Below are 25966 nucleotides of genomic sequence, written 5' to 3' on the forward strand. Positions count from 1 at the left end.
GGGGCCCCTCTCCGATTTATTTTTAAAAAGACAAGAACCCCCAGCCACACACATACACACCCCACCCGCTGCCCCACGATATCCCTCTGAGATTTTTCACCCTCACCAAAATAAAGGAGTGAAAAATTGGGGCTAGTTAGCAATACAGTCTTGCTGTAACAAAAAAAAAAACAAGGTCAAAGATAGGTCAAACTAGCATACACAACCTCCGAATAACCTTTACTTTGAAATGGCCCTGATGCTCACTCAACTGCACACATGCACACAGACATGTATATACACACATACAAAAAACTTTGACATGATGTTGGAGGGGGGAACACCTCTATGCTAATGGAAGTGATCATAGAAACAGGAACAGATTGTAAGTGTGTGTGTGTGCGTGTGTGACTATGTCAGTTTTAGAGTTACTGATACTCCTCCAGCTTCTCTGGATGTGAAAGAGTGAGACAGAATGCAGGCATGTGTCACTTTATTGGGGCACAGGAGGGTCAGATATGTTCGGGTCTTCTCCCTTTTGAAAGGTAAATCAGAGAGGAGAGGCAGACATTTGATGTGCTGGGGAAGAGAGAGGAGCAGGGCTTCAAATCAATTTTCCCCCCTCTTTAGAGGCCCTGTGAGACAGGAGTTCTCAGCCATTTTGAAAAGAGTCCCTTTCAAATGGATTTTCTGCCTCTTTAAAAAGAGTAGATGAGAAAGGTGAGTGAAGGGAACAGGAGGAAGAGAAGGAGAATAGGAGGCTGTAAAATTGATCCCCAACTTTCAAGCCATTACAGGGAGGTAGAAAATTGAATGCACAGTTTTTTTTGTCAGGTGGCTTTCAAAGGAATCAGCATGGGTAATACTAGGCTCGGGGCAAAGCAACGAAGCACTCTATGGGGTTCATCCCTATATGAGGAGAAATAAGTTTAAACAGTGTTTGCTCAATCTCTCTTCAAGGGTTTTAGTATATTATACTCCCTCTGGTACAAAGTAATTTGGGTGGGGGCAGAGGAGTTCTATATGGCCTGATGTAAGAGAAAAAGGGGTGATTGGGGCAATAAAACCCATTCATTCCTCCTCATTTACAGAACAGAGGAATAAACAAAAGGAAAGGTGGACAAAGGATGCTGCCGACAGTCAGAAGTGTGCCAAGCTGGCCAAGAGGGAGTGATTTTAACAGAGTATATGCAGTAAAACAGAGCATGTCAAGTAAAGATAGCGTAAGTGTGCGGGTGAAAGTGTCGGGGTGTGTTACTAAAGTGTGAGAAGATGCAACACAATCATTTATGTTCTCTTTTTTATGTAATAAATTGAGAAGTGAGCTGATGCAGTTGTGTTTAAAAGCGACGGGCCCCCAGATGAGCTGTTAAACTGATTGTAAAGCATAATTTATTTCTGTTTCTGACAGTAAAAAAGTAAAGTTGAAGGTGCTTTAAAATAATGAGGCATGAAATCAAAATTAAAAATGAACATTTAGAGAGAGAGATGTGTATGTTGGATTCAAATTCCCATTAGCTTGGCAAAAGTATTGAGCTGACAGAAAATCTAAAACATTTTAGCAAACATTATTAAAATTCTATTTGGGGAGTTAATAACACAGGGTAAAACTAAATTATTTAATTTACTGAAATAGAAATAGCTGTGATAGCTTAAAATATGTACACGGTTAAGCAATACATTTATCAAATTTTGGTCACTTGTCGGCAGTTGTATTTGCTTGGTATTTAATTTGTGTACTTTTAACTTTTAACAAATTTTGCTAACAAGTGTATTCTGTAATAACCATTGTCAAAATGTATACATTTTAGCTTCAATTCCATAGAGGCAAACAGATATATTAAATTCACTCATGGTAAAACATGTGTCTTACCTTCATCTTAGCATCAATACAATTACAGAATCCTATATAAAAGTGGCCTGATGTTTTGGGTGTTACACTCCGTCTCTCTTCATTTGTGAGCATTCATAAGATGTGTATTTATTAAAGTTCATTTTATTTTTTTCCTGTAAAGGAAGCATCTTGGTGACCAGCATTTGTCGTCTCTGATGGGCTGGAGGGGGCATTAACTCATGTGAACATTAACTCATTCCTATGTATGAAGGCAAGTCAGTGAGTACAAAAGGCAAGATCTGGAGTGAAGGAACATTTGCGTTTAGTTGAAGTGCTTGTGGAGGAGGCACATGCCCTCGCCGAGGGAGGTGAAGAGAGAGAAGAAGGATTGGAGTCATAAATCCCATGTGTTTCCTCCTCTTAAGTAATGAGAGATTGAGAATGAAGAAGTGTGCCACTCTGCATGGAGCCTGGGCCAAAGAAGGGGGAGCAGGGAGGCATAATGTCCATCCAATTCATCTTTAACCCCACCCCCCTCCTAAAAAGTAGGGAAATGACTACCATTCAGTGTATCTGTTTACTGCGATGTAATGGAATACAGAGGGCACACATGCCCACTCACCCACACACCGGTAATTGTAGTGGGCTTTGAAATCAATGTTTACTTGCTTTTGCACTGATGACCATGTCAACCACTGTTAGCTGAACATTTCTTCTAAAGACATATTTTTCTTCTTTCTTTCTTTTTCTTTCTTTCTTTCTTTCTTTCTTTCTTTCTTTCTTTCTTTCTTTCTTTCTTTCTTTCTTTGTTTAATCAAACCCAGTTCCCCCTGAAGCCAGGTTCAGTTCCTATAGTAAATGAATACTGTATCTATACTTTAAATTTGGAAAGCAAGAACAAATTGGGGAAACAATCTACACTGTTAGATCTGGAAATGGAGGTCCTGGTGACAAAATTACCCTCTTTATTTGATAATAAATTAATAAACCAATAGCTTTTATAATAGCCTCAAAATGTCTGACCTCTATATGACTTTATAGTCCTTTAGAATTGTGTTGATAAGATGATGACAGAAGCAGGAAATGGTCACAAAATATGTTCATAATAGCATAATTCCATAATAACATAATTCCTATGATTTGAGAGCCCTGCCGAATGAAATTTGTCTGTGATAGAAGTAATATTCTAGCAGCTTAATTGCATGGGCTCTGGCTCAGCAGTAAGAGTTTGTGGTTCTGTCCTCAAGTTACCTCCGCTCGAGTGAATGAATTAGTGAATGCTTAACTGAGCGTAAATGAATACTGTAGCATCCAAAAAAATGCTGGTCACTGCTCACTCTCTGTAGCAGTGAAAGGAACTGAAGGGTAGGTTTACACCTGTAGAGTTTGTCAATCATTAGCATGTACAGGTGAAGTATTCCTATAAAGTTTATCTGCTTTTCGGTAGACATAAATGGCTGGTTCAGTCACTGGTAATGTCAGCAAAGGCATTCCCTGGATCACTGTCGTCCTGCTTGAGTGAGCAGTGGTTTTGCACAACATAGATTTCTGCCCTGTCGCTGTAATTCTGTTGTCAGGCAGGGGGCAATGATCTCATGATAGCAATTACAGTGTTAACATTACTCATTGTTTATTAGTACAAAATTCATGGATTGTGGGCTGTTAACTAGTTAACAGAAGCTTAATGTAAAAATGGTCATTTGGGCCTCATGCAAAGAGCAGTCATACACCTTCAATCTTATCTGGGTCATCACTCCCCTGAAATTAATGACATATGGGATTTTCAATGTGAGACCACCTTTTGAGAAAGTCAGCCCCTGTGTGGAATCTTCCCAGTCCCTTTGTGATACCATGTTACAAGACACTGAAAGGAAGGTAAATCCATTAATATCAAGACATTTCTAATATCAAAACACTTCGAAAAAAAATCCCAATAGTGATGCAGTTGTGAAATCATGACAATAAACTTACTGAAATACTGAAATACTGAACGTCAGCTTGCCTGAAGATTCCACTTCATGTATTCATACAGGTTAGAAATGAGTGAGACTAGACTGCTCATTAGAGTTCTAGTTTAAGAAGTTAATCTGTTTATTTCTGTAGGGTCCTCACTACATAGTTCAAACACTGGTCAGTGTCAGTCATTATGGCTGACCGTCAAACCCAAAAACTGCTGGAGCTGTTCTCTGTAGTGTGAAGGCTGGAAGAGGTTTGAGGTCTGATCACTTCAGACAGTTCTTAGCGTTCTGTGTGGGTGAAAGGAGTGTGTGTACATGCATTCATGCTGTGTATGTGCAGGTTGTGTGTGCTTGTGTGTGTGGGTCTGTGTGTGTGTGTGCTGGCATGTCTATGTCCTAATGAGAAGCTATGGTGAGATTTCCACGTACTAAGCTGGAGAGTGAAAGGCTTTCCATTTTAGCTCTGCCAAATATTTGCAGTGCGTGCTGACCTGATATTTTCAAGAAGCATGATATTGAATCCTCTTCACTAGTGTCCATGTGTCTGTGTGTGTACTGATGTGTGTGTGCGTGTATGTACATAACGTTGCAGCAATGTTTATGCAACACTGTAATTTGGTTTGATTGTTAGTACTGTGCTGTGTACTGCATTCAAAGGCTGATGTTTTGCTCTCTGTGAGGTCTGTACCGATCTGTCCAACACTAGCTCTCTCTCTCTCTCTCTCTCTCTTTCTCTCTCTCTCTCTCTCACACACACACACACACACACACACACACACCCATACACACACACACACACACACACACACACACACACGCGCACACACACACACATACACACACAATCATGACCAGCAGTGGTTAAAAGATACCTTATTCGTCCACTGTAACCACTATCATTTGCAATGTTTCCTTCACTGTGTTCCTCTGTGGTTTCTGACAAGCTTCTCTGTTCTATAAACACATATTGACTCAACTTGCATGTTAATAATATCAACCTCGTTTTCCAAGATTAAGCATTGTTAAAGTTTTCATCGTTCAAGACAACTGACGTTCTATATATGACGTTCTTCAGTATAATACTAAAACTAGCCGATTGCCATCACCACTTACCTTTCTCTCTCTTCCACTTCTCTGGCATGTCTTGTTTGTTCAAAACTGCTTCTTTTCTGTGCTTCCCACTCCGTCGTCCATTTACTATTTCTGTCTCACTCACTGGCTCCCTCCTTAGCTCTGTGGTTGTCCGCCTCCTTTGAGCCAGATCTCTAATTCTCACTCTATCCTGAAAACCAGTGGCTTTCTCAGAACATTTCTCCAAACATTCACTCTTTCTGTGTTACCCTTTCACCCTGAACCTGGCTCTGTCCTTCACTTCATGTAATTTTCTTGAAGATTACTTCTCCCATTTTTCATGTGTTCCTATTTTGACTCTTTTTTTTTTTTGTCTGCTTGTCTGATTTGTTTTTTGTTTGTTTTTTTACCTCCAGGCTCTTGTCTGTTTGTGGGCTCTTTCATGTTGCCTTTTCTTTTTCTGTGTCTTCACCCACACTCTAATGGTGTGACACACAGGCCATGTTGTAGGGATAGTATTCATTAATTTATATGACCTCTCCACCTTACAGGCTTCTAGTAAATATAGCTCTTTCACAGTTTGATCTTAAAAATAGCTAGTACACATAGCTGAATTAGGAAACAATGTCATATTTAATGGTTATAGTGTCCACTTGATTTACCTTTGACTCCATTTTAAAAGTTGACCTGTTATACACAGTCAATCTATTGATGAAACCTACAAAGACACAAATGTTTGAGTTTGGTGCTTTTGTTTTCTGTTTTCAATAACTGTATTTGCAATAACTTTCAATAACTGTTACTTGCTTAACAGAATTTATTTATTGAGATGTTATTTTGCAGATGATTGCAGTCACATAATCTCAGTGCATCCATCTAATAACTGAATACAATTTCACATAAATTTCCAAGCCATATATGTGCTAAATGTACTTGGTTGTATTCTGAGCATAGTTTCTTTTAGATGCCTTAAGGCATAAAGGAAACTTTCTGACCACAAACAGAAGTTTTTTTTAGCTATTTCTCTAGTTTTTGCTGATACATATTGTATACTGTGGCTGACATTTGTCTGTGCAGTACTAAGAGAGCAAAAAGCAAAACCACAAATATACTTTCTGATATATGAGACCTGTTTTTTGTGACTTGCTGACACCTTGGTTGCCTCCTAATAAATCAATAAGATAAGGTTTGCAAACAAAAACAAAGCAATCCCCCATTACTGCCCAAGTACAGTGGACCTGAATGTTTTCAAACTGAGCTGAGTAGGTGTCTGCTGCACTGTGTCAAAAATTCAGAACAAACCAAATATGTAGTCAACCTATAGAACCAGTTTACATAACATGACATCAGCATTCCAGGCTGAGTCACCTGTTTGATGAAAGGAGGTGCTGTTATTTTCAGTGCCATAACACAAATATGACTGCTACATGGGACCCAGATTGAAGCTTATCCAGAGAACTATATAACAAAGTTGATACATGTATTAAACCTGTATCATGAAGTTGCTATGTGTATTGACCCTGTCAGGCATGAGTACACACCTGTTTCCTTGTGCATTCTTCCCACAGGTCTCATCTCTGTTACATTCACCTCCTCAAGTTTCATTATACGGTGGTGCGTGCTCAGGTATACATGTGTCTGTGTTACATGGAAATAACCCAGATTCAGACAGCTGTTTTGAATAGCTATACTGCAGACATGGCTGTTCAGTTGGGAAGAATTTGAAATAACTTAATTTTCCATTCTTCCTTTTTGTGCAAAGAGCTTCTACACTTGCTTTGCAAAGGAATTTATATTGCCAGAAATTTTTTTTTTTTTCCTGAAAACTAAGAAACCAGGCCACAAATTCATTAGATATATGAACAGAATGGACTTTGCTTGAATAACTATAATAAAGAACGGTTGAAAATCACATGTACCCAAAAGTGGTTAATAGTCACAGTGTGTATTAAATTGGCACAAGGAGCAGTTTCCATTACTTTTGTACAGGCTATGATACTGTATAAAGTACAATCATGTTAAGTTAACAGAGTGGTGGTGTTTTTGCCTCCAACAACAGCCACTGCAACTTGCTCTTGCAGGCATGCTCTTACATTTCTTGTTCATGTAGGGAATGTGTATAAAAAGGTCTGTGATGTCTATATGGTTTCTGTATAGAGCTTAATATCCTCGAATTAAAGCTGACATTCTGCACCTAAACTTGGATGTTACACACACACACACACACACACACACACACACACACACACACACACACACACACACACACACACACACACACATACACAATGATGAACATCAACTTTGCCTGGCAAAAGATGGGCTATAAACTGTACTTGTACACCTACCAGCTGTACATACAAGATTGAGTCTTTACAATAAAGTATTTGTTTATTCAGCATTATAGACCTACAAAGTGCAGTAAATCAGCTAATAACCAATAATGACAAACTTCACAAGATTGATTGCCATTTAAATATTTAATGGCCATCTGGATGTACATTGTGTGTGCAGAAGTGGTCATAAGTGTGATTTAAGAACAAGTTTGTGTATATACAGCACTGATAAATGAGAGGCCTGAAACCCTAAAGGAGTGTGCTTCACTGATAAATAAAAGACTCTGCCTTAGCTCCACTACAGTATTTACATTTTTAGACATGCCTACATATTAGACATTATGTAAAATATGCCATTTGAAAGTCCTGCACTTTGTTCAACAGTTTTCTGCAGGGTTGACAACTGGTCCCACCCTTTATCATCACAAGGGACTCCTTTCATTTCAATAAATCACAACACACTTCAGACCTTTCATTAGATCCCACTGTTTAAATTCAGATGCCTTTTAAATCATTTGAGTAATGAATGCCATAGTGATTATGAGCCAGTTTTAGAGTTAGAACTCTGGACAGGAAGAGGGTCTTGAGTATTAATTTTAATGTCTTATAGGTAATATGTGTGATTGGGTAGGTGATTATTTTCTGATGTTTCCCTTTCTAAAAGAGCAAAGAGCTGCTCTCTAGTGCTGACATCTTGATTTTGGTTTCCTGAGAGATAAGAGTAGAGGAGGAATACATTAAACATACTGTGCCATTTTAGCCAGGGAAGACTGAAATACTGTCAAATATATAATGCCTCGTCAACATAGAATCATTTCTGTTGGACTTCTTGACCTTGCACCAAAAGCTTTAATTGATTGATCTCCCTAAAGGATATGAATGTAGAATAATCTGCAATAAGAAAACTGGAACCAGGTGGTAAGCATAGTGAAAATAGGAACCAGACCAGCACATCTAGGATCATTCCTTTCTTCTTCTGCATGTCTCTTTGAATGTATGCTTCTCTTTTTAACAGCCAGGTGCTTAGGGATGGAGTGCTTCCAGCATTTCACAAGATCTCCAGACTATAATGCTCTGACGTGTTGAAGATGGTATCTTATGATGTGGTAAAAACTGGTAAAAAATCCACATCAAGCTGTTATGTTAAAAATGCCAAAACATGCAAGCTCTTCATGACTGATTTCTTGACTGATCATTTTTGTATTCTCACTCAGTACATTCCTGTGTTTTCACTCACTCATTACACGTTCAAGTGAACATTTTTGCTTTTACTTCACATCCTTCTACAAAAGGTAATGCTTTCCACAGTGTCTGCTCTGCACCATCTGGATGTGGACTAAAGAGGAGGTGATCTGCTCTTTAAAATTTAAAATTGTCCTTGCAGAAGAGCAATAGGATGAGGTCTCTTGGAAGTCTTGGGGGATCCCAACTGAGTCATTAGGGCTACTTGATCAGAGACAAAGAGATGGATGGAGTCACAGTGTAATCAGCGTATTCTCCCTGAACAAGCTTATTTGCATTCTCTCATGGACTTGAGGGAACAGAAACATACCAATCAACAGTTGATAGTTGGGGTTAATCAAACATATGCATTGCTGATTGATATACTTCTATTCATTGTCTTGTGCTTATAAGCATAGTAAATGTAAGTGAATGTAAAAAATTGCTACTATAAGCAGACCATAATTACCAGGAAAAATTACAACAAAGTATTGTCACAGAAGTGCATAACAAGTCTTATCATAAAATGCAGCTATTAATAAATAAATATGCTTGCAATAAATAAATATGCTGTGGTCTGATATGAAGAGTCTGAGAAACTGGTGCTTGAGGTAATCAGACATACTCATAGTAACTGACAGCCTAAAAAGTTCAGTAATATGCATGGTGAAACTCTGACTTAAACATGCTTTGGGCTATCAATTTATTTCAACCAGCAATGAAAGATGAAATTGTCAGCTCTTAAAGGGACCCTTATTGGAGGCTATGTAAATGTAATATTCTGAGGTTTTCAATATCATTCTCAAATTATGATGCACATTCAGGTAATTTTGAATCCTTATTGTCTTAACAGGTCAACAGCTGCTCTTCCTTCTGGGGATTCTCTCTTTGATTAGGTAGTCAATGGAATCAGCACCTCTCTTGCTGGTGTCATAACTGACTGTTGCCTGCTCTGGCACATGCAGAAAATCAGAAATAGATCAGCTGAACATCAGAGGAAACTCACAGGCTCCCTCTCACTACATGGTCTTCAAATAGGAGCTGGAAAAATGAGGTGAGCAGGTGAGCACTAGAATGCTGAAGAAGGTCTGTGCATTATGGAACCTGAAGATCAGAGGAATGAGATGAGGACAAGCACCAGGATGAGCCCACCAAATGAATTTTGTTTGATCACAACAAGGCAAAGAAATGTGATAGCAAGGCCTACAGCCAGAGGATGTTATGTTATCAGTTGTGGCTGCAGGTGTGCATGTGCATGCGCATGTGAGGGTATTTGAGAGCACAAATGAATAAATCAGATAGTCCTGTTGTGTAGGCCTGTAGCCTACCACTAGAACAGCTTCTGACACTCAAAAACAGTCCTCTGAAGGTCAGTAAGATGCCAACCAAATTCCTGAAGGCCATCACAGGAGGCAAAGAGCTCAAAGGGACTCAGGTGGGGATATCTTGATTCAAACACTTCTACTTTTCTTTCAAGATAGTGAAGGGTTTTCTAGGACAGTGTGCATGGATACAATTCTAATGGTTATTATGACAAAGCTACAGAAAGTTCCACACCTTACTCAAGGATGTCAAAAAACAGTGGAAAGCCTGAGAAACTCAGACTTGTCGTCCATGGCATTGCAAAACCCAATCCGACTGACAGGTAAACATACAGCTCATCTGAGCTCCAGGGTGTATTAAAAACCAGCTGGATCAAGTCGCACCAAGCAATACACATCAGACCCATTGAATTTATGTGTGGGAATGGTTATGTGGGCAGGAGAGTTGATGGGCTTGTAAAAAAAAAAAAAAAAAAAAAAAAAAAAAAAAGTGTATGACAAGATAGATAGATAGATAGATAGATAGATAGATAGATAGATAGATAGATAGATAGATAGATAGATAGATAGATAGATAGATAGATAGATAGATAGATAGATAGATAGATAGATAGATAGAGATGCCTTGCCTACACATACATTTAATCAATCAGCTGTGTAAATATAACAGTGATAGGCCTTATACCTAGGTGGTAATTAGATTCTCCACAGCCTATTTCGATCTACAATCAAGGGTAGCTTATAATAAAGGTGGCACAAGTTGTCCTTTATCAGCACTCACTGTGGAGTGAGAAAAGATGAAAGCCTACAAAGCTTGTTAAAAACTAAATAGTCCCATTGTGTAGCATCGTTTGCTTTACCTAAGAGTAAGCAATACCAGGTTAATTGCATACAAATAATGTCTTTAACCGAAACGTCGGTTTCCGGACAACATGTCAAAGTTGGCGATGTTACAGTCTATATGTTTGGAAAAATAACACTTTTTACTCATTCTTTGATTCGGAATAAACCTCAGAGGGCGACAGGCTTTGTTGCGCACCCTATTGAAAGCGCTTTTTGTTGATTGGCTTTTAGAAGTGAAGAGGCGTGGTCTACTCCAAAAGCATTTCCACAAAACAGAAAGGCGTCAACAAATTTCATTCACTACGAGAGTTTTGAAGTAATTTGGACCTGAGAGTCCATCTTGTCAACATTTTGCCAAAGCGCTTATTTATGCGGATCGCGTAAAATTGTTTAATTGTATGCTATCTGAGACTAAGGTGCACGGCTACACGCCATAACTTCTTGCATCTTATATGTTACTTTATTTTTTTTCATCTTAGCTTTTTTCTTTGGACTCACGAAGATCCTGCAATGGATTTGCTGTGGCGCTCCTGTATTGTAGCGACTGTTTGCGTTTGGCTGACGTCTGGCGAGAGACACAGTGTTTTCTGGAACAGCACTAACCCAAAGTAAGTCATGCTTGTTTTTTTCGTTCTTTCTTAAACGGAATTCCACTAGAGCTGAAGCAAAATATACATGCGCTCTCATTTTAACTCTAATGAAGACAAGAACACTACTGTGTACTACAGTTCTAATCAAATAGATAGCTGTAGCCCTAGATGCTACAGGTATATTTAATGGGTTTGCCGACAGTGAAAATAAAGAAGACTTGTAGCGTATTTTAAGTGATTGCGTGTAACATATTTGCCTTTGAGATGCTAGAGAGTTTTGAAGTAGACTATGTTTGCGAGCGCGGTTTGCGTCGTGTGCGCACCCGTTCTTGCATTATCCTGTTGACCGGTGACCAACGGAAAACTGTAAAGTTTGGGTCATTAAGCCTACATTAAATCTGAATGTACATTATCATCGTTCAGTAAGTATGAGTAAATAATTTGTTTACTTTCTTTTGCGCGTGCAGAAAGGAAACTTTTACATCCCCGTCTTGTTTCATGGCTGTCTAGCCTGCAATGCCAGTAAGGGTTGTGCGCTTTGATAGTACAATCTTAACTTTGCGATAATGTTACAGTTTATAATTAGTCCTTTAGTAAGACCCTTTCTGATTCCACCTGTGTGCGACACTAATATGCGTTACCTTATTAATAAGCTTTCTTTATTCAGAGCTGGTTATTTTTGGTAGATGTGATTCGAGACACGGCTGGCGTCCCTTTCTAACATAAGATTAATTGAGATATCAGACATTACAGAGTGTGGGCCAACTCTTTACGTAACGAGAACAAAATTTTCTCGAAGTTTGGTTAGCAGTTGTCCTTTTCCGGTCAGGTACGATTACGCGCTAATCCCGAACTTTCAAACCACGTCTCCTCGAGAAGCACGAACCGAGACCTGGCCACCTCTCTTAGATGATAAGGTGATTAAGAAGGTATCCGCTACTGGGGATGTAGAGTTAAGGTAACCCGACTCTTATGCCCAATGGAAGTGCTGAGCCAGAAGAAAATGGGCTTTTCGGCTTGGAGGAATCGGAGATAATGTGACAAGGTCAAGAAGGCATTTGTGAACGAACCCCAGACATACAGATGTGCCACTTTATCAATGAGAACGCGAAAGAATGTTATCGGTCCATGGAAATTTATACTCTCTCTCTCGCTCTCTGTTGGAGATCCTCACACAGCACCTATTCTTCTAAGAAGGTTACATGCAATGAAATGCGAGGGAACAAGCTTGCCCTGAAAGATGTAGCAGTTATATAAGAGCCAGGCAGCAGTATTCGTTTCAAGAAAGAAAAGTTCAGTAGCTGCACTTATTGTTTTTGTCACTACACATCATTCTACTTTCTCTCTCTCTCTCTCTCTCTCTCTCTCTCTCTCTCTCTCTCTCTCTCTCTCTCTCTCTCTCTCGGTAGGATGCATTTTCTCAGTAGGATTCATCTCTTCTCATTACCTTATCATATCGTCTCTGTTTTACTCTGTTTTGGTCACTGTAGAGTATCTCACCCTTTCATCATTTTTTCCCTTTGTTCTATGACAAAATCCATAAAACGGAATGACCAAAGTGGGGACTAATGCGGACATAAAAACTGTATATTTCTACTTGTCTACAGTATATGTTATCAAGTTCATGTGTGTGTTTTATTTGTGGATTTTTTGAGAAAGTGAAGTCTGAAGTATACACTCGGAGTGTGTGGGTGTCAGGCCAGCTTGACTCCAAGGTCATCAGTGTCTGGGGGCAGAGAACAACTGTTTCAGCAAGGTGTTATTCTGTTTTTGACAGCTCATGTGAGTGTGTGAGGGTGGTTGCATTTCCTGTTACATATAGTAGAGCCCATGGATATTTTTGTGCGTGCTAGTATTGCACTTGCCCCTTCTTGCAGGTACTATTAGTAAGGTATCTTATTAATATCTGTTATATCTGTTAGTGCTCTACTTGGCATCTTAGCCTGTGCAGTGTGCAGCTTTTGTCTTTGTTTGAAGCTGATCAACTGCAGAGTTGTTGTTATTGTTGTTTTTGTTGTAGTTTTTGTTGTTATTGTTGTCTTTGTTGTTGTTGCTGCTGTGGTGATTATTTTTCAGGGTTGGGGGGGTCTGATTGTCTGACAACTTGAAATGTATTTCAACATGTATTTTCTGATTCATTGACTCACTTATTCATACATTAACCTAACGTCCTTAGGCTCACTCTCTCAGATCATTCACCCTGATCTCTCTCTTTCTCGCTCTCTCTCTGACTACTGAGCCCACATTGTGTTGAAACAGCCATGAACTCAAAATCCACTCCCTTTTTCTCTCTCCCAATTTTTATTTTTGTGCAACCTTTCTACAAGACAATTACATCTTTTGTTCTTTCATTCTTTTTTCTTTTTCACTATCTTTTCTATTTCTCACCTTTTCTCCTTGTACTTTTTCTTTAGCTCTCTCTCTCTCCCTCTCTTTCTCTCTCTCTCTCTCCTTCTCTTTCTCACTCACCTGTCTTCTCCTCTTCTTCAGCACCTTCAGCTCGTTCCTGGCTGCCTGCCATAGTACCGCTTGGTTTACTGGCACAAAGTTCACTCTTTCTTCTGCTCCTTTAACTCTTTCCCTCCATGTTTCTTTTTTCCTCCTCTACCTCTCTCTTCCTGCCCACAGCTCCTTCTGCTATTCAGCATCTCGTCACCCCATTTTGTTACTGCTTTCACCCCCAAGAGAAGCTCTTTGTGGGGATTAATTTGGTCCCTAAAGGCACTTGCTACAGCATTTTGACCAAGGCAGTGCATTCATTGCACTGATTCTCGTGTGTGTTTCTGTGTGTGTGTTTCTGTGTGTGTGTGTGCGTGTGTGTGTGTGTGTTTGTGGTGTCGTGTCCCCACCCCCCACCCCCCACCCCTTGTGGTGCTAGACAACTAAGTTCTTTTTTGTAATGCGTTTCACCCAAATTAGCTCCTGTTGCTCCTGTTGCAGGGTACATAGTGAGCAAAGCCAGGTTTAGTGTGAATGATTGCAGGACATAGTTCATAAGAAAGATGAAGCACTATTCACGGTATCTGCCCATCTTCTCTCTCTCTCTGTCTCTCTCTCTCTCTCTCTCTCTCTCTCTCTCTCTCTCTCTCTCTCTCTCAATTCAGTTCAATAAGCTTTACTGGCATGACCATATTCATTTACAGTATTACCAAACCAGTCTTGCAGTAAAACAATGTGAATGAACTTTTGCTATATTATGGAAATCAGCAATAATGTTAATAATTAACATGAAAAAAAAAAACTAATTGGCATGAAAGAATACTTATATCTCTCCCTCTCTTTGGGAGGGAGATGGGGATAGAGTCTAGAACACTGAAAAAGTGCCATTTTGCTTTTGTTTGCTTGTCAGTCTCATTTTCTTCAGTGTGTGTGTGTGTGTGTGTGTGTGTGTGCGTGTAGGAGTGATTAAGTGCCATTCACTCTATGTAATGTGTCACTCTCACTGTCTCTCTGGTGGTCTCTGAATAGGGTCCTACCACCCATCTCTTCTCCTGATTCATTTTGTCTCTCCTCTTCTTTCTCTCCTCTTCTTTCTCCACCTTTCACCCCTACCTTACATGGACCCCCTTTCCTTTTTTACATTTCTTTATAAACCCCTTCTTTTCCTTTTAATTCTGTCTACAAGAAGGGACTAGGAAGAAAGAAGGTGTAGGATTTCTTTCTCTCTGTGTCTGGCTGATTCTCTCTCTCTCGCTCTCTCTCACTCTCATAATCTTTTATCACTCTTGGCAGCCAAACCATTACTCAATATGCACTCTTGCCACCACCCACTCCATTATTTCTTTCTTTCTTTCTTTCTTTCTTTCTTTCTTTCTTTCTTTCTTTCTTTCTTTCTTTCTTTCTTTCTCTAGTTTTATCCTTCTCATCATCTTTCCATCATCTTCTCTGACATGGTGCCTCACCACACGAAAGTAAACTGAATCTCACCAAAGTCCCTGACACATGACCAACCTGGCCTGTGTTGACTGTGTTCCCCATGCTAACTCTGCTCTCTTTGGGTTGCATATGTTCACATACTGCTATCCCAGCTGGTCTGCTTATCTAGACAGAGATGTAGCAGTGTGGCTTTTTCTTTATACCACTTGTTTAACAAGTTTCTAATATTGATAGAACACTATATAATAGTGGTTTATTGTAATGTATATTGTAGTGTAATAAATTATGATTTTGATGTACTGCAAATGTAAGGCTTCAAATCATATTTGATTGAGGATGTGAGATTGAGGACAAAGGACTGTGTGTGTGTGTGTGTGTGTGTGTGTGTGTGTGTGTGTGTGTGTGTGTGTGTGTGTGTGTGTGAGAGTGTGCGTGCGCATGTGTGTGTGTGTGAGAGAGAGAGAGAGAGACAGCTAGCAAGAGAGGTCAAAGATTTGCTGTGTAGGAGTGTGGGGAGGGTGAGAGTAGGCAGACTGACTGTGCTCCTGCTGAGTGTCAATTTCCTGGCTAGCTGTTTTCCCGGGAAAATGGTACATCCTGTACGCACTGTAAACAATACCTTTCTCACACACTTGTGGCACGCAAGAACCATGTCTTACACACACAAGCCAGTCCCTTTGCAATTATAAAACTTTCTCACACTTTCTGAATGGCTGGGAAGTTGACTGAGTTTTTCTCAAGTTAAGCACCCACTTTCTCTTGTTCTCCCTCTCAAAGACACACTCCCACACAAATATCAACACGATTTGTTGAGCATGTGTATGTGTGTGTATGTGAGTGCACAAATGTGCAATCCTAAGGGTATGTAACTGTACAGTGATTAGTATTGTGCACTAATTACTTGCAAGATGATATCAAGTGCATGTGTGTGGGCCACAGTTGGGCAGGATGCTCATTGTCATAAATGTGACCCTCACATATGATTTTGGCTCATCCGTCTTCTTAGTTGTTGCGATGCTGTATGGGCATGGTTTGAAGTGGTGGTCAGTTCCTACGAGACCTGCACGCACACATGCCCCTGCACATGCCACTGACTTGGCCCTGATTAGCAGTGACTCCTGCAGGCTGTCCTAGCTCCCATGCTATCTGCACGCCATCCCACAGTTTACCTGAACCTGGTCACATCACTGGCAAGGCCTTGAGTCAACAAAGCCAGTAATGCATATTATATAGTACCAAAACAACAATAAACAATATAATATAATGACACTGCAGGGAACTATGCCATATTTTTGTTTGTTTGTTTCCATGTCCTCTCTCAACCCATGTAAACAGCTCTCTTCTCTCACACTCTCTTTTGCTTCCCTCCCCTTCACTCCTCTTGGTGTCTCAGTGATGTTTTAATTTTCTCATTTGCCTTCTGTTTGATTTTAATTTCAATGAGGACGACCAGGAGGCCATGAGGTGGAGTGGTACCATTCGATGTCGCTGATTGCGTTTGGAGTAGCACATGGGCCCTCGATGCTGACTGTGACCTAGTGTCCTCAATCACAGACACCACCATTTACCATATTAAATAAAAGCTACTTACCATATTTAATAAAGGCATCACATCTCACTTGCCATGACTGGTATATCATGTCATAATCAGACATATAGACCTGCAGTGATTCTATATAAACTGTGTGCATAATATTCAGTATACACTATACTACATAGGTATTAGGTAATAACAACTATATTATGTTTCACTTTTAAATGAGGAACATGCATGGACAATAGTCCAATAAACAGTAGAATAGTATTGGCGGTTAACGGGCGTCCCTCTAGGTCATTGCCACATACATAAATTAAGTCACTTTCTAGCAGAATGGTGATGTGAGCAGCAGCACAGCTGATTCTAGGTCAACTCTAATATACTTTAATTAGCTACATACAAAACTGTTTTGATGAGAGCTTTTGAATACCACGCTAAGAATACTACTAGTTTAACCGCTTGTAATTTATTTCCAGATTTTGTTATGGGTGTTGGTAAGGTTACTGCTATTACTGATAAGGAGAGAAAACAAATCTGGAGAAAAGGCATAACTCGAAAAACAAACAGCGCTTCTACTTTCCACGTTTACCGTGGCCGGATTAGGTAAATTTATTATTCCCACCTGTGGAAATTTGCATGTGTTCGTGCTTCGGAATGAGAAGAATGCTAGCATCCTCATCACAGTGTTTAGTCAGCCGAGGAAACAGTTCAATCAACTGTATCAGGTGTGTAAGGGCTGCAACGGGGCTCTGCAGGGGGGAGTGGATTTCTGTGACCCTAACGATGGCACTGTGTTTAGGAGTGAAACGTGAACCTGATGATTCCTCGAGGAGCAGAAATGGGTGCAAATTGTAAGCTACTCATGAGTGTAGCAAGAATAAAGAAAGAAGATTGGTGAAAAACAGCTGCCTAACTATATTATCTTAAAATGGGAGCTGACAAGGCAACAGCATGGGTACTGCTAGCATGGGCAGAGGCAGATCACCTAAATGGTATGGCTGGCATTCCATTGAGCCGGTTTCTGATTGGTTGAAGGCGAGACGGGTGGTCGGGTGGGGGGCTGGGGGAGGGGCAGGTCTGAATGGGTCGAATCAAGCAGGCTTATTGAGTGGTGAAAGACAGACTGAGAGAGGGAGGGAGTGGAGAGAGGACAGAGACGGATGGATGGATGGAGATGAAAGAGCAGACCAGCCTCATCTGGAGCTCTGAAGAGGTCATGGCACGGTCCACTCTGGCCTATCAATAGCGTCTCTGGCTCTTTATCTCTCCCTCCCTCTTTTTCCATCTTCTTGCTCACAGGCATCCTCACTTTCATACACGTTCAATACCTCAGAGCACTTCAAAGTGCGACAATTGGCTTCAAGTGGTGTTTTTTTTTTTTTTATCGTATATTGACAGGGTGCTCAGAATGGCTGCGTATGAAGCTTCACTTTCATCATACTCCTTTAATCGTCCTGCTAAAGCATGTAGCTCTGTGGCTAGCTCCCTCTTTCTCTTGTTGGTGCCGAGTGCCTTGTGAAACAGCCTATCGACGATTTTTTAAAAACTACTCCAGTGCAGCGCCCTATCAGAGAACAATAGGAGAGGCTGTGCCTCTCTCTCTCTCTCGCTCTCTCTTTGCCTTTGTGCATTAGGTAGGGTCTGGTGCGGATGAATGGAACCGTGCAGGCTCCTGGTATCCCAAGCTGCTTAATCTAGCAGCTCAGAGTACACTGATTTATCCGGCCCAGCAGCATTCCCAACCACTCTCCCGGAACACCAACATTAGCCATTATTAGTACCTTGTTACAAAAGTTCAGTCATTCAGAAGAAATTGGTACCAAATCTCTAAGGCTAATTGAATTTTGATAGCAGTGTTTGGAGAGATGGGAGAAAATGTGAGGCAGTCAAGGTCTCTAGGAATGCGGCAGAGCAGAGATGGACATCACAATAGATTCTGCTAAATGATTGGTAGTGTCTGGTAGTGATTGTGAATCAGATAACATTTCTAGCATACTGTGTGCGTGTGTGTGCGTGCGTATTTTTGCACACGCATGTGTTTTAACCATAAAACAGGTGAATCGTGAATGAATTGTTGCCCACCCATTTTTGTGCACACTGCTCAGCCATGCTCGTATGTGCGTGTGTATGCATGTGTGTGTTAGTCTCTCTGCTGCTGACTCAGAACATTTCCTCTACCCCTCCACCCTGAGCCCTCCCTTCCCCCAGAACCTCCACATTCCACATGAGAGAGAGAGAGAGAGAGAGAGAGAGAGAGAGAGAGAGAGAGAGAGAGAGAGAGAGAGAGAGAGAGAGTGAGCATAAAGGGTAGGGGTAAAGAGCAAAGCCGGGTGCAAAGATTAAAAGAAAAGAGATTAGCAACACAGAAGCCATGGATTCCAGTAAAAAAAATCCTATTTGATGAAACTTCTAAACAGAAACATTTTGACCATATCTTTCCCCATTAACTTGTGTATGACATAAATCTGTACCCATTTTCCTCAAAAATCCTTTCCTAGTTTTACTAAACGATTTAAGGCTGTCTAGAGGCTCGTGATAGCTTCCTCTCAGTAAACTGGGGAGAAAGGTAAATAGAGTTAGAAAATAGAGATCAAGAGTATGAGTTAGCAATTGTTGATATGTTTGGGGTTTTTTTTTTTCCCCAGGGCATAGAGAAAAGGAGAGCACAAACCTTAGACAATTCTTGAGCATTGGAGGGTGTTAGTCACATTCAGAGATTAGTCGTGTGTGTGAGAGAGAGGGAGAGAGAGAGAGAGAGAGAGAGAGAGAGAGAGAGAGAGAGAGAGAGAGAGAGAGAGAGAGAGAGAGAGAGAGAGACTGACTAAAGGGTGGAGCCATTAAAAGCCAGAAAGTGAAAGGGTTCACTGTATGACTAAGCCCATTGATGAAGTAACTGTAAGAATCCAAGTGACACTTGCTAGCTCAGAGAGTTGGAAGAGCGACTGACCCCTTGCATGGAGATCAACCCCATCCCCCTGTCTCCCTCTCTCCCCTCTGACTCCTAGCCCTCAGGGGGCAGGGTGGAGCAGCATAATTGCCCCCCTCTGGGGCCACTTTAATACTCTTCTTTGTGTTTTAATTGCCCCCCCTCCAATCCTCTTTTGATGAGCACATTGGGCCATACCGCAAACAGCTTTTAATCAGAGCCTTTAATGGTGCCCCTCATGTGTGTGTGTGTGTGTGTGTGTGAGTGTGAGAGAGAGAGGGGGGGGGGAGAGAAAGAGAGAGAGAGAGAGAGAGAGAGAGAGAGAGAGAGAGAGAGAGAGAGAGAACTGTTCTCAAGAATCAGCATACTGTGACAAAAAAGTGCAGAGCAGCACTAGGGTGCTACTCTTTGAAATAGTAAAGTCAGCTTAGTGAACTTGCTTGTTAAATGAACAGCCTTATTATACTGCAGTTTGTTTCATCTCTGCTCAGTATTTTCACTGAATGTACCATGCTGACAATATGGGAGACAACCTTTTGGAGTTTTGCTTTCTCACATTTAAGTCGTGTGTATGTGTGTGTGTGTGTGTGTGTGTGTGTGTGTGTGTGTGCATGAGCATGGGTATGTGCATGTGAGTTTATGTTGTCTGCATTGAGGCAAAGCACTAGGCCAATTAAAAGGGCAATATGTGTGGACGGAATTTAGTGAGGTCTGGAGACAGATCGTCTGTCCAGGCGGTCCATAATCAACACAGAGCGCGCACATACACACACAGATACACACAACACACTCTGATCATTAGTCTAGCATGAAACTTGTCACAAAGGCATGCGCACACACACTGGGGAAATAAAGACTAAATGCCACTGAATTTATCAGTTCCACGTGGAAGCAGCTGAAATTTGTGTGTTTGTGTGTGTGTCTGGGTGGAGCGCACACGCACATGCACTCATGTCGGTTTTACTTTAGCACTTGCTGTAAATATTTTATCATCTCCTACTTCATTATTCTACTTGCAAAACATGATCCAGAATTTTCTCTTACTGGTTATAAGGAAGACCCACTCAATCCTGTTACCCATGACATGGAGAAACACACTCTGAGACTCTAAGAGTTTTTATGAGAATGGAAAGCAGCACAACATTTTTCAAGTGCAGCTTGGAGAGCCATTAAGTTCTTAGTATCTGGCATCTGATCTCAGACCAGGTCTATATTTGTAGAATACTGAGATTATAGCATTCTGGGTAACTTAATGTAGGAGAGGGCTGATCCAGAGTCAGTGATGTTTCGGTACAAACGGGACAGAAGTGCAGCACAGGAGAGGGCAGATCGACATTGATGAGTCACTAGAGGGAGCAGGCCAGCTGGCAGCTATCACTGGGGCTGTTGATGGATAGTGGGATGAAAAGACAGATGTATGGATGAATAAGGATTGCAGAGCTACCTCAAGATGAAAGAGAAAGTTGGGAGGGGTATAGTTTTTAAATCTATGGTCAGTATTTGCTGAAAGTACTTTGGTTGTCCTTGTACTTAGGAGTTTAATATTGCACCAGTAACCAGTAGGTTAATAATACAACCTAGAACAGCTATGCTACAGAAGTTCTTCAGTCAAAATTCAAATGTGAATAAAATTATAATACTGGAAGTGGTTGAAACCAAATAGCCAGCAGTTAGCAGGGTGACGTGTGATATCGCAGGAGCTGGAGGCTCATTAGCTGCTATACGGTGCTTGTGGTGTTCCATTCACGGTCGCTAGTGGTTGATGAGTAACAGTGACTGCGAGGTCGGCTCCACCCAACGTATGAGATGAGCGCCGTGGTGCTAGACAAGGAAACAAACGGGACCTTTGCTATGATGTGTAAACATCACACCAGAGTTGGAGGTCTGCCAAGACAAGATGCGTTGGAGAGGTTACAGAGGGCTACGTTAATGATCCCCACACACACACACACACACGGTATTCTTACAGTTGCTGTGTTTTTGTTTTGTGGTTGGGCCTTTAATAACAGGAACATGGAAGCACACACACACATACATCCTTTCTTTCTTTCTCTCTCTCTCTCTCTCTCTCTCTCTCTCTCTCTCTACGCAGAGCTGGGGGGCTCATGGGGCTAGGGAGGCTGGCAGAGGTGTGGAACAAGCATGGAGAGAATGGTCAAGGAGAGGAGAGGCAGAGAGCTAGGCTGCTCCCTCCCTCTGTATTGTTACACGAAGGGCTAGTGTGAGCCAGCTGGGGTGTGTGTCCACGTGTGTGTGTGTGTGTGTGTGTGTGTGTGTGTTTATGTTGTCTGCATTGAGTCTAAGCCCTGGGCCAATTAAAAGGGCAATATATGTAGAGGGAATTTAGTAAGGAGTGTGTGAGCGGGTCTGGAAATAAGCAGAGTGTCAGTTGGTAAAAGCAAAACAGATTCATTTCTTCATTTATTTGCACAGCCACAGTGTAGGTATATATTCATGCTTTTCCTTTGATAGTCCTTGAAAATCCTTCATTCTTTCTTGAATTCAGCTTGAAAATGCACACACATTGTGCGTTCAGGGGGCAGACGTATCTCAGTAGAGGAAGCCGCAGATGTCGGTAGTCATCGCCAGGCCTGGCATCCTAACAGCATTCTAATATCTTGAAGCAAACAACACCCTGTCCTGTGGGGTGTAAGATCAATGACTACACAATTATACATGTATACTCGCACACACATTACCTCCAACCATGCATTGTAAAACACTGATCCACGGATCAGTTTTAGCCATGAATATTCCCCACTTGCTGTCTGTGTATTCGCATGTTCATCTCTTCAGTCTTTCTCCTTGGAAGAGTTTGACCTTTCTCGTCCATCTGGCTTGAGTCTGCTCTCCAGCCCACGCTGATTTCCCACTGCTCCCCGAGCACACATTCTCAATCGATGACAGGGGCGATTGAAAACGTGCTTGCATCGCGTTCACCATTCCGGCTACATTGCCCACAGATGCGGGAGACATAGTTCGCAGGTATGACCGCCACGGCCATCGTTTTGGTCAGGGCCGCGGGTGACGCATAAGTGTTCCATCTCCTTGGTCCAGTTGTACAGGATTTACTTATATAAGTCGTTTCTTCTTTACTTTTGTGTGGCATCAAATTAAGTGTCATGGAACTCTCTGCTGCCATTTCACCAAGTTCCACTTCCTCTGGAGGATCCTTACAATGCTAATGGCTCTCCCTTCTCTCTATGGCAGGTTCCAATGGGGCGATTATGCCGTGAAGGTGCGCCTGAACGACTATCTGGACATTGTGTGTCCACACTACCCACTGGGTGAGGTGGCATCACAGGACGCCGAGCGCTACGTGCTCTACATGGTGGAGCGGGGTGACTATGAGGCCTGCCGACCGCAGTCGTACGAGCAGCTGCGCTGGGAGTGCGACCATCCATTCGCGCCTCATGCCCCTGAGAAATTCTCTGAGAAGTTCCAGCGCTTCACACCCTTCACACTGGGCAAGGAGTTCCGCCCGGGCGAGAGCTACTATTACATCTGTGAGTATGGTCATGCGATACGTTAACGGGTGCATGGGACATCAGGGCAGGTTACTGAACAGTGGGGCCAATGGGAGAGTCAGCTCTGTTACCCTGCCGCATGCACTGGAACAGTAATGCACTATGTTGGCCATGCAGTTAGACAGTGCAGGTGACAGTGGCCTGCACTTTGTCCACTGGACATGCATGCTCCTGGTGCTCCAGTGAACATATGAGTCAGCTCAGAGCAACCATGTCTGTAATGAATGGTTTCACCCCATGTGTTTCATGTGAGTCTAAATTCTGGGCTCTTAAACTGGCAATGAAGTCACTACATGTCCTTCTGGCCATCCCTTTAGCTGCACACACCAAGGTAGAACAAAAGTATAGACTGAGAAAATGTGTAAGTAACTAGGGCCCAGTCCTCAGTGAATCCCCCTGCTCTTAGACCCACCTTTTTTCTTGATAATAAAAATGCACCGCTATAAATAGTAGGGATGATTTAGCCTAGTACACTAGGATGAACAATGAAACTATGTAAAACATCTTTATCATTCCACTGGGAATTTAAGATACTCTAGGGCTTCTTGGGAATGAGGCCAAGGAGAAATTGGGGATTAGACCACACAGGACTATAATAGAGGATATGATGGGCAGTTTAGTGGTCCAGATGGCCATGGCCTGAGCCTCTAGCTAGCTAAAGAAACCGGATTAGAGCTAAGGCTTGGCCTCAAATTAATGCCAAGAGTCTTTTTCCACCTCCACTGACTCTTTTCATGCACCTTTTATTGTTTTCTTCCTCTTTTCTGCCCCCAACAGCTAAGCCTCTACACCACCATGGACAGGAGTGTTTGAAGCTGAGGGTGGATGTGGTGGTCAATGACGGTGAGTATCACTGCTCTGCTGATTAGGGTCTGAACAACAGGCTATTAAAAAAGGTGTTGTGAGGTGGTAATTAGTATTTTTATCTGTCCAGGATCCCAAGAAGCTAGGGTTGGTCCAGGCAGAGGAACTAAGACCGGAGCCGGAGGAGCTCATACGCCCTCCAACAGGTTGCCAGCAGGTACATATTCTAAGATAGCTTGCTTTGGTTTGAAGGCTACCATTTTTTTGCCTTTTACATTTTTTACTTTTATAAGTACTTTTGGGGTAGGTGTAGCTGTAAGGCTTTTGATCTCTCACCATTACAGATGATCCTGTCATAGACCTACCAGAGGTGCAGAAAAGTGTGCGAAGGAACTCTGCAGTCACAACAGCATCATTGCCTGCTCTTACAGCATCACTCTCTGTACTGCTGCTCTTACTGTGAGATCTTTTAAAGGACTACACATCCCAATAGACTCATCTCTAAGACTGTATTGATGCTGGCCTGTGTCAACCAAAACACACAGGAGTTCTCAAAAGCCCAGTGCTGGCCACTAGGGACAGGAACACAAGTGCTCTCCAATGCTGTCTGGTCCAAACTGCAATAGTTCCCTTGATTTGGGGGTGGGATGGAGGGCTTTATAACTCTCTTAACTTTTTACATCTGGGAAAGTAACTGGCAGTATACAGATGAAATTAAGGCAGTATTTTCTTTCTGTCAGGATGCTCCAAAAGGGATGTATAGGGAACTTACTCTGACCTTTCCCATCTTTTGTTTTATATGTAACTTTTCGACAAACCTAAACCATGGGAAAAGTGACCAATCCATACAGGAGCAATGAAACATGAGCCACTGGTGAGATAAACAGAGAAGGCTACAAGTGGTGTGCGAACAAAGGCAACGTTCTAAGGTAACAGGACATGAGTCAGTGAACTCTGGAACCAAAGGGCCACCGAACTTCTCACTAAAGATCAGACCTTATTGTTATTGGCTCGCTTTGTGTTATTGCAGTGGGATCCCTCCATGTAGCAACAGAGAAATGGGGTCCCATCGTCGTAGGGTTGCCTGGACCAAGTGCTGACCTCAGTACTAATTGGAAGGACGGTGCACAGGACACACACTAGTGCTGTAGTTTACCATCGGCACATTCTACCGCAGACAGGCTCAGTTTAGATCAACAGACACAACCTGTTTTACCTTTGTACATGTTTTTTTATTTTTTAAATGTAATAAGTTATGAAATGTGATACAAAGTAAATTACTGTATATAAAGAACAAAAGATTAAAATGTTTACTGAGAGAGAGAGAGCAAGAGAGAGCGCGCATGCCCCTGAGAGTGTGAGTATGGGTAAATGTGTGCATGATCAAGGAAGAGAAGGAGAAAAAGAGAACAGGAAGAAATCATGTTGATACACAGCCAGATACACAGATTCCCAGATTTTGTGCATGTGGGTGTGTGCATGTGTGTGTACATGTTAGTGGGGGATCAGTGGTGGGCAGGCCTGCCAAGTTTGGTCATCTTTTACACTGAAAAACATGCACATGCGTGCACACACACAACCACACACACTCTCACACACACACACACAGCTCCTTTTTTCTTCTGAGCATCTTAAAAAGGACCACATTTCTTTATCATAAAGAATAAAGTTCTAATAATCATTTTGATTTTGTCTCAGGTCTCTCCATCAATTTGACATTCAGATAACCTGCAATGTAAATGGCCAGAATATAATCCAATAGATTTATGAATTAATAGTTCAAGTACAGTACTTTAACATGTATTGGTCAGCCCAGACCTATTATTACACAACACACTTCTCCAATACTAAAAAGGCACTAATCACTCAAACTGACAACACAGCATCCTATGTAGCTGTTGTAGCAAAGCTCTAGAAAGGTTGTTTATATGACTGACATAACTGTCCTTGAGTTGCTCCAATCCTTTTTTTCCCTCATACCTTTATTTTGTATGTGTTATGTAAAATGTATATTATGTATATATAGAGGATTATATAAAAGCGAATAATGTGAAATTCTTTTGTGAAATAAATATTTTTTGGAAAATGACAGGTACTTTCCTTGGTGCTTTTTAACTTCCAAATGTAGACATGACACGCTTA

At 41.5% G+C, this 25966-nt stretch overlaps 1 protein-coding gene and 1 long non-coding RNA gene across 2 annotated transcripts; one reads left to right on the plus strand and one right to left on the minus strand.

Moving 5' to 3' along the window:
• Positions 1-2321: 2321 nt before the first annotated feature.
• On the minus strand, positions 2322-4953 carry LOC113572583. The gene is made up of 3 exons (XR_003410135.1): positions 4885-4953; positions 3612-3677; positions 2322-2351 (listed from the first exon to the last, which is right to left on the minus strand). It is a non-coding gene; the product is annotated as an uncharacterized LOC113572583 (long non-coding RNA).
• Positions 4954-10878: 5925 nt separating this feature from the next.
• Positions 10879-25913, plus strand: efna1a (ephrin-A1a). Its single transcript, XM_027002355.2, has 5 exons — positions 10879-11172; positions 22704-22999; positions 23798-23863; positions 23955-24041; positions 24169-25913. Exons 1-5 carry the CDS (start codon positions 11075-11077, stop codon positions 24285-24287), a joined length of 666 nt encoding a protein of 221 aa, XP_026858156.2. The 5' UTR covers positions 10879-11074; the 3' UTR covers positions 24288-25913.
• The last annotated feature ends 53 nt before the right edge of the window (positions 25914-25966 follow it).

The sequence above is a fragment of the Electrophorus electricus genome, chromosome 8 (assembly GCF_013358815.1).
Source record: "Electrophorus electricus isolate fEleEle1 chromosome 8, fEleEle1.pri, whole genome shotgun sequence".
Lineage (NCBI taxonomy): Eukaryota > Metazoa > Chordata > Actinopteri > Gymnotiformes > Gymnotidae > Electrophorus > Electrophorus electricus.

Excerpts from the sequence above, each read along its gene's own strand:
- efna1a (XM_027002355.2), top strand. The coding sequence starts at position 11,075 with ATGGATTTGCTGTGGCGCTCCTGTATTGTAGCGACTGTTTGCGTTTGG. Across the intron at positions 11,173-22,703 it reads TGGAACAGCACTAACCCAAA|GTTCCAATGGGGCGATTATG; the intron begins GTAAGTCATGCT and ends TCTCTATGGCAG. Across the intron at positions 23,000-23,797 it reads CGAGAGCTACTATTACATCT|CTAAGCCTCTACACCACCAT; the intron begins GTGAGTATGGTC and ends TGCCCCCAACAG.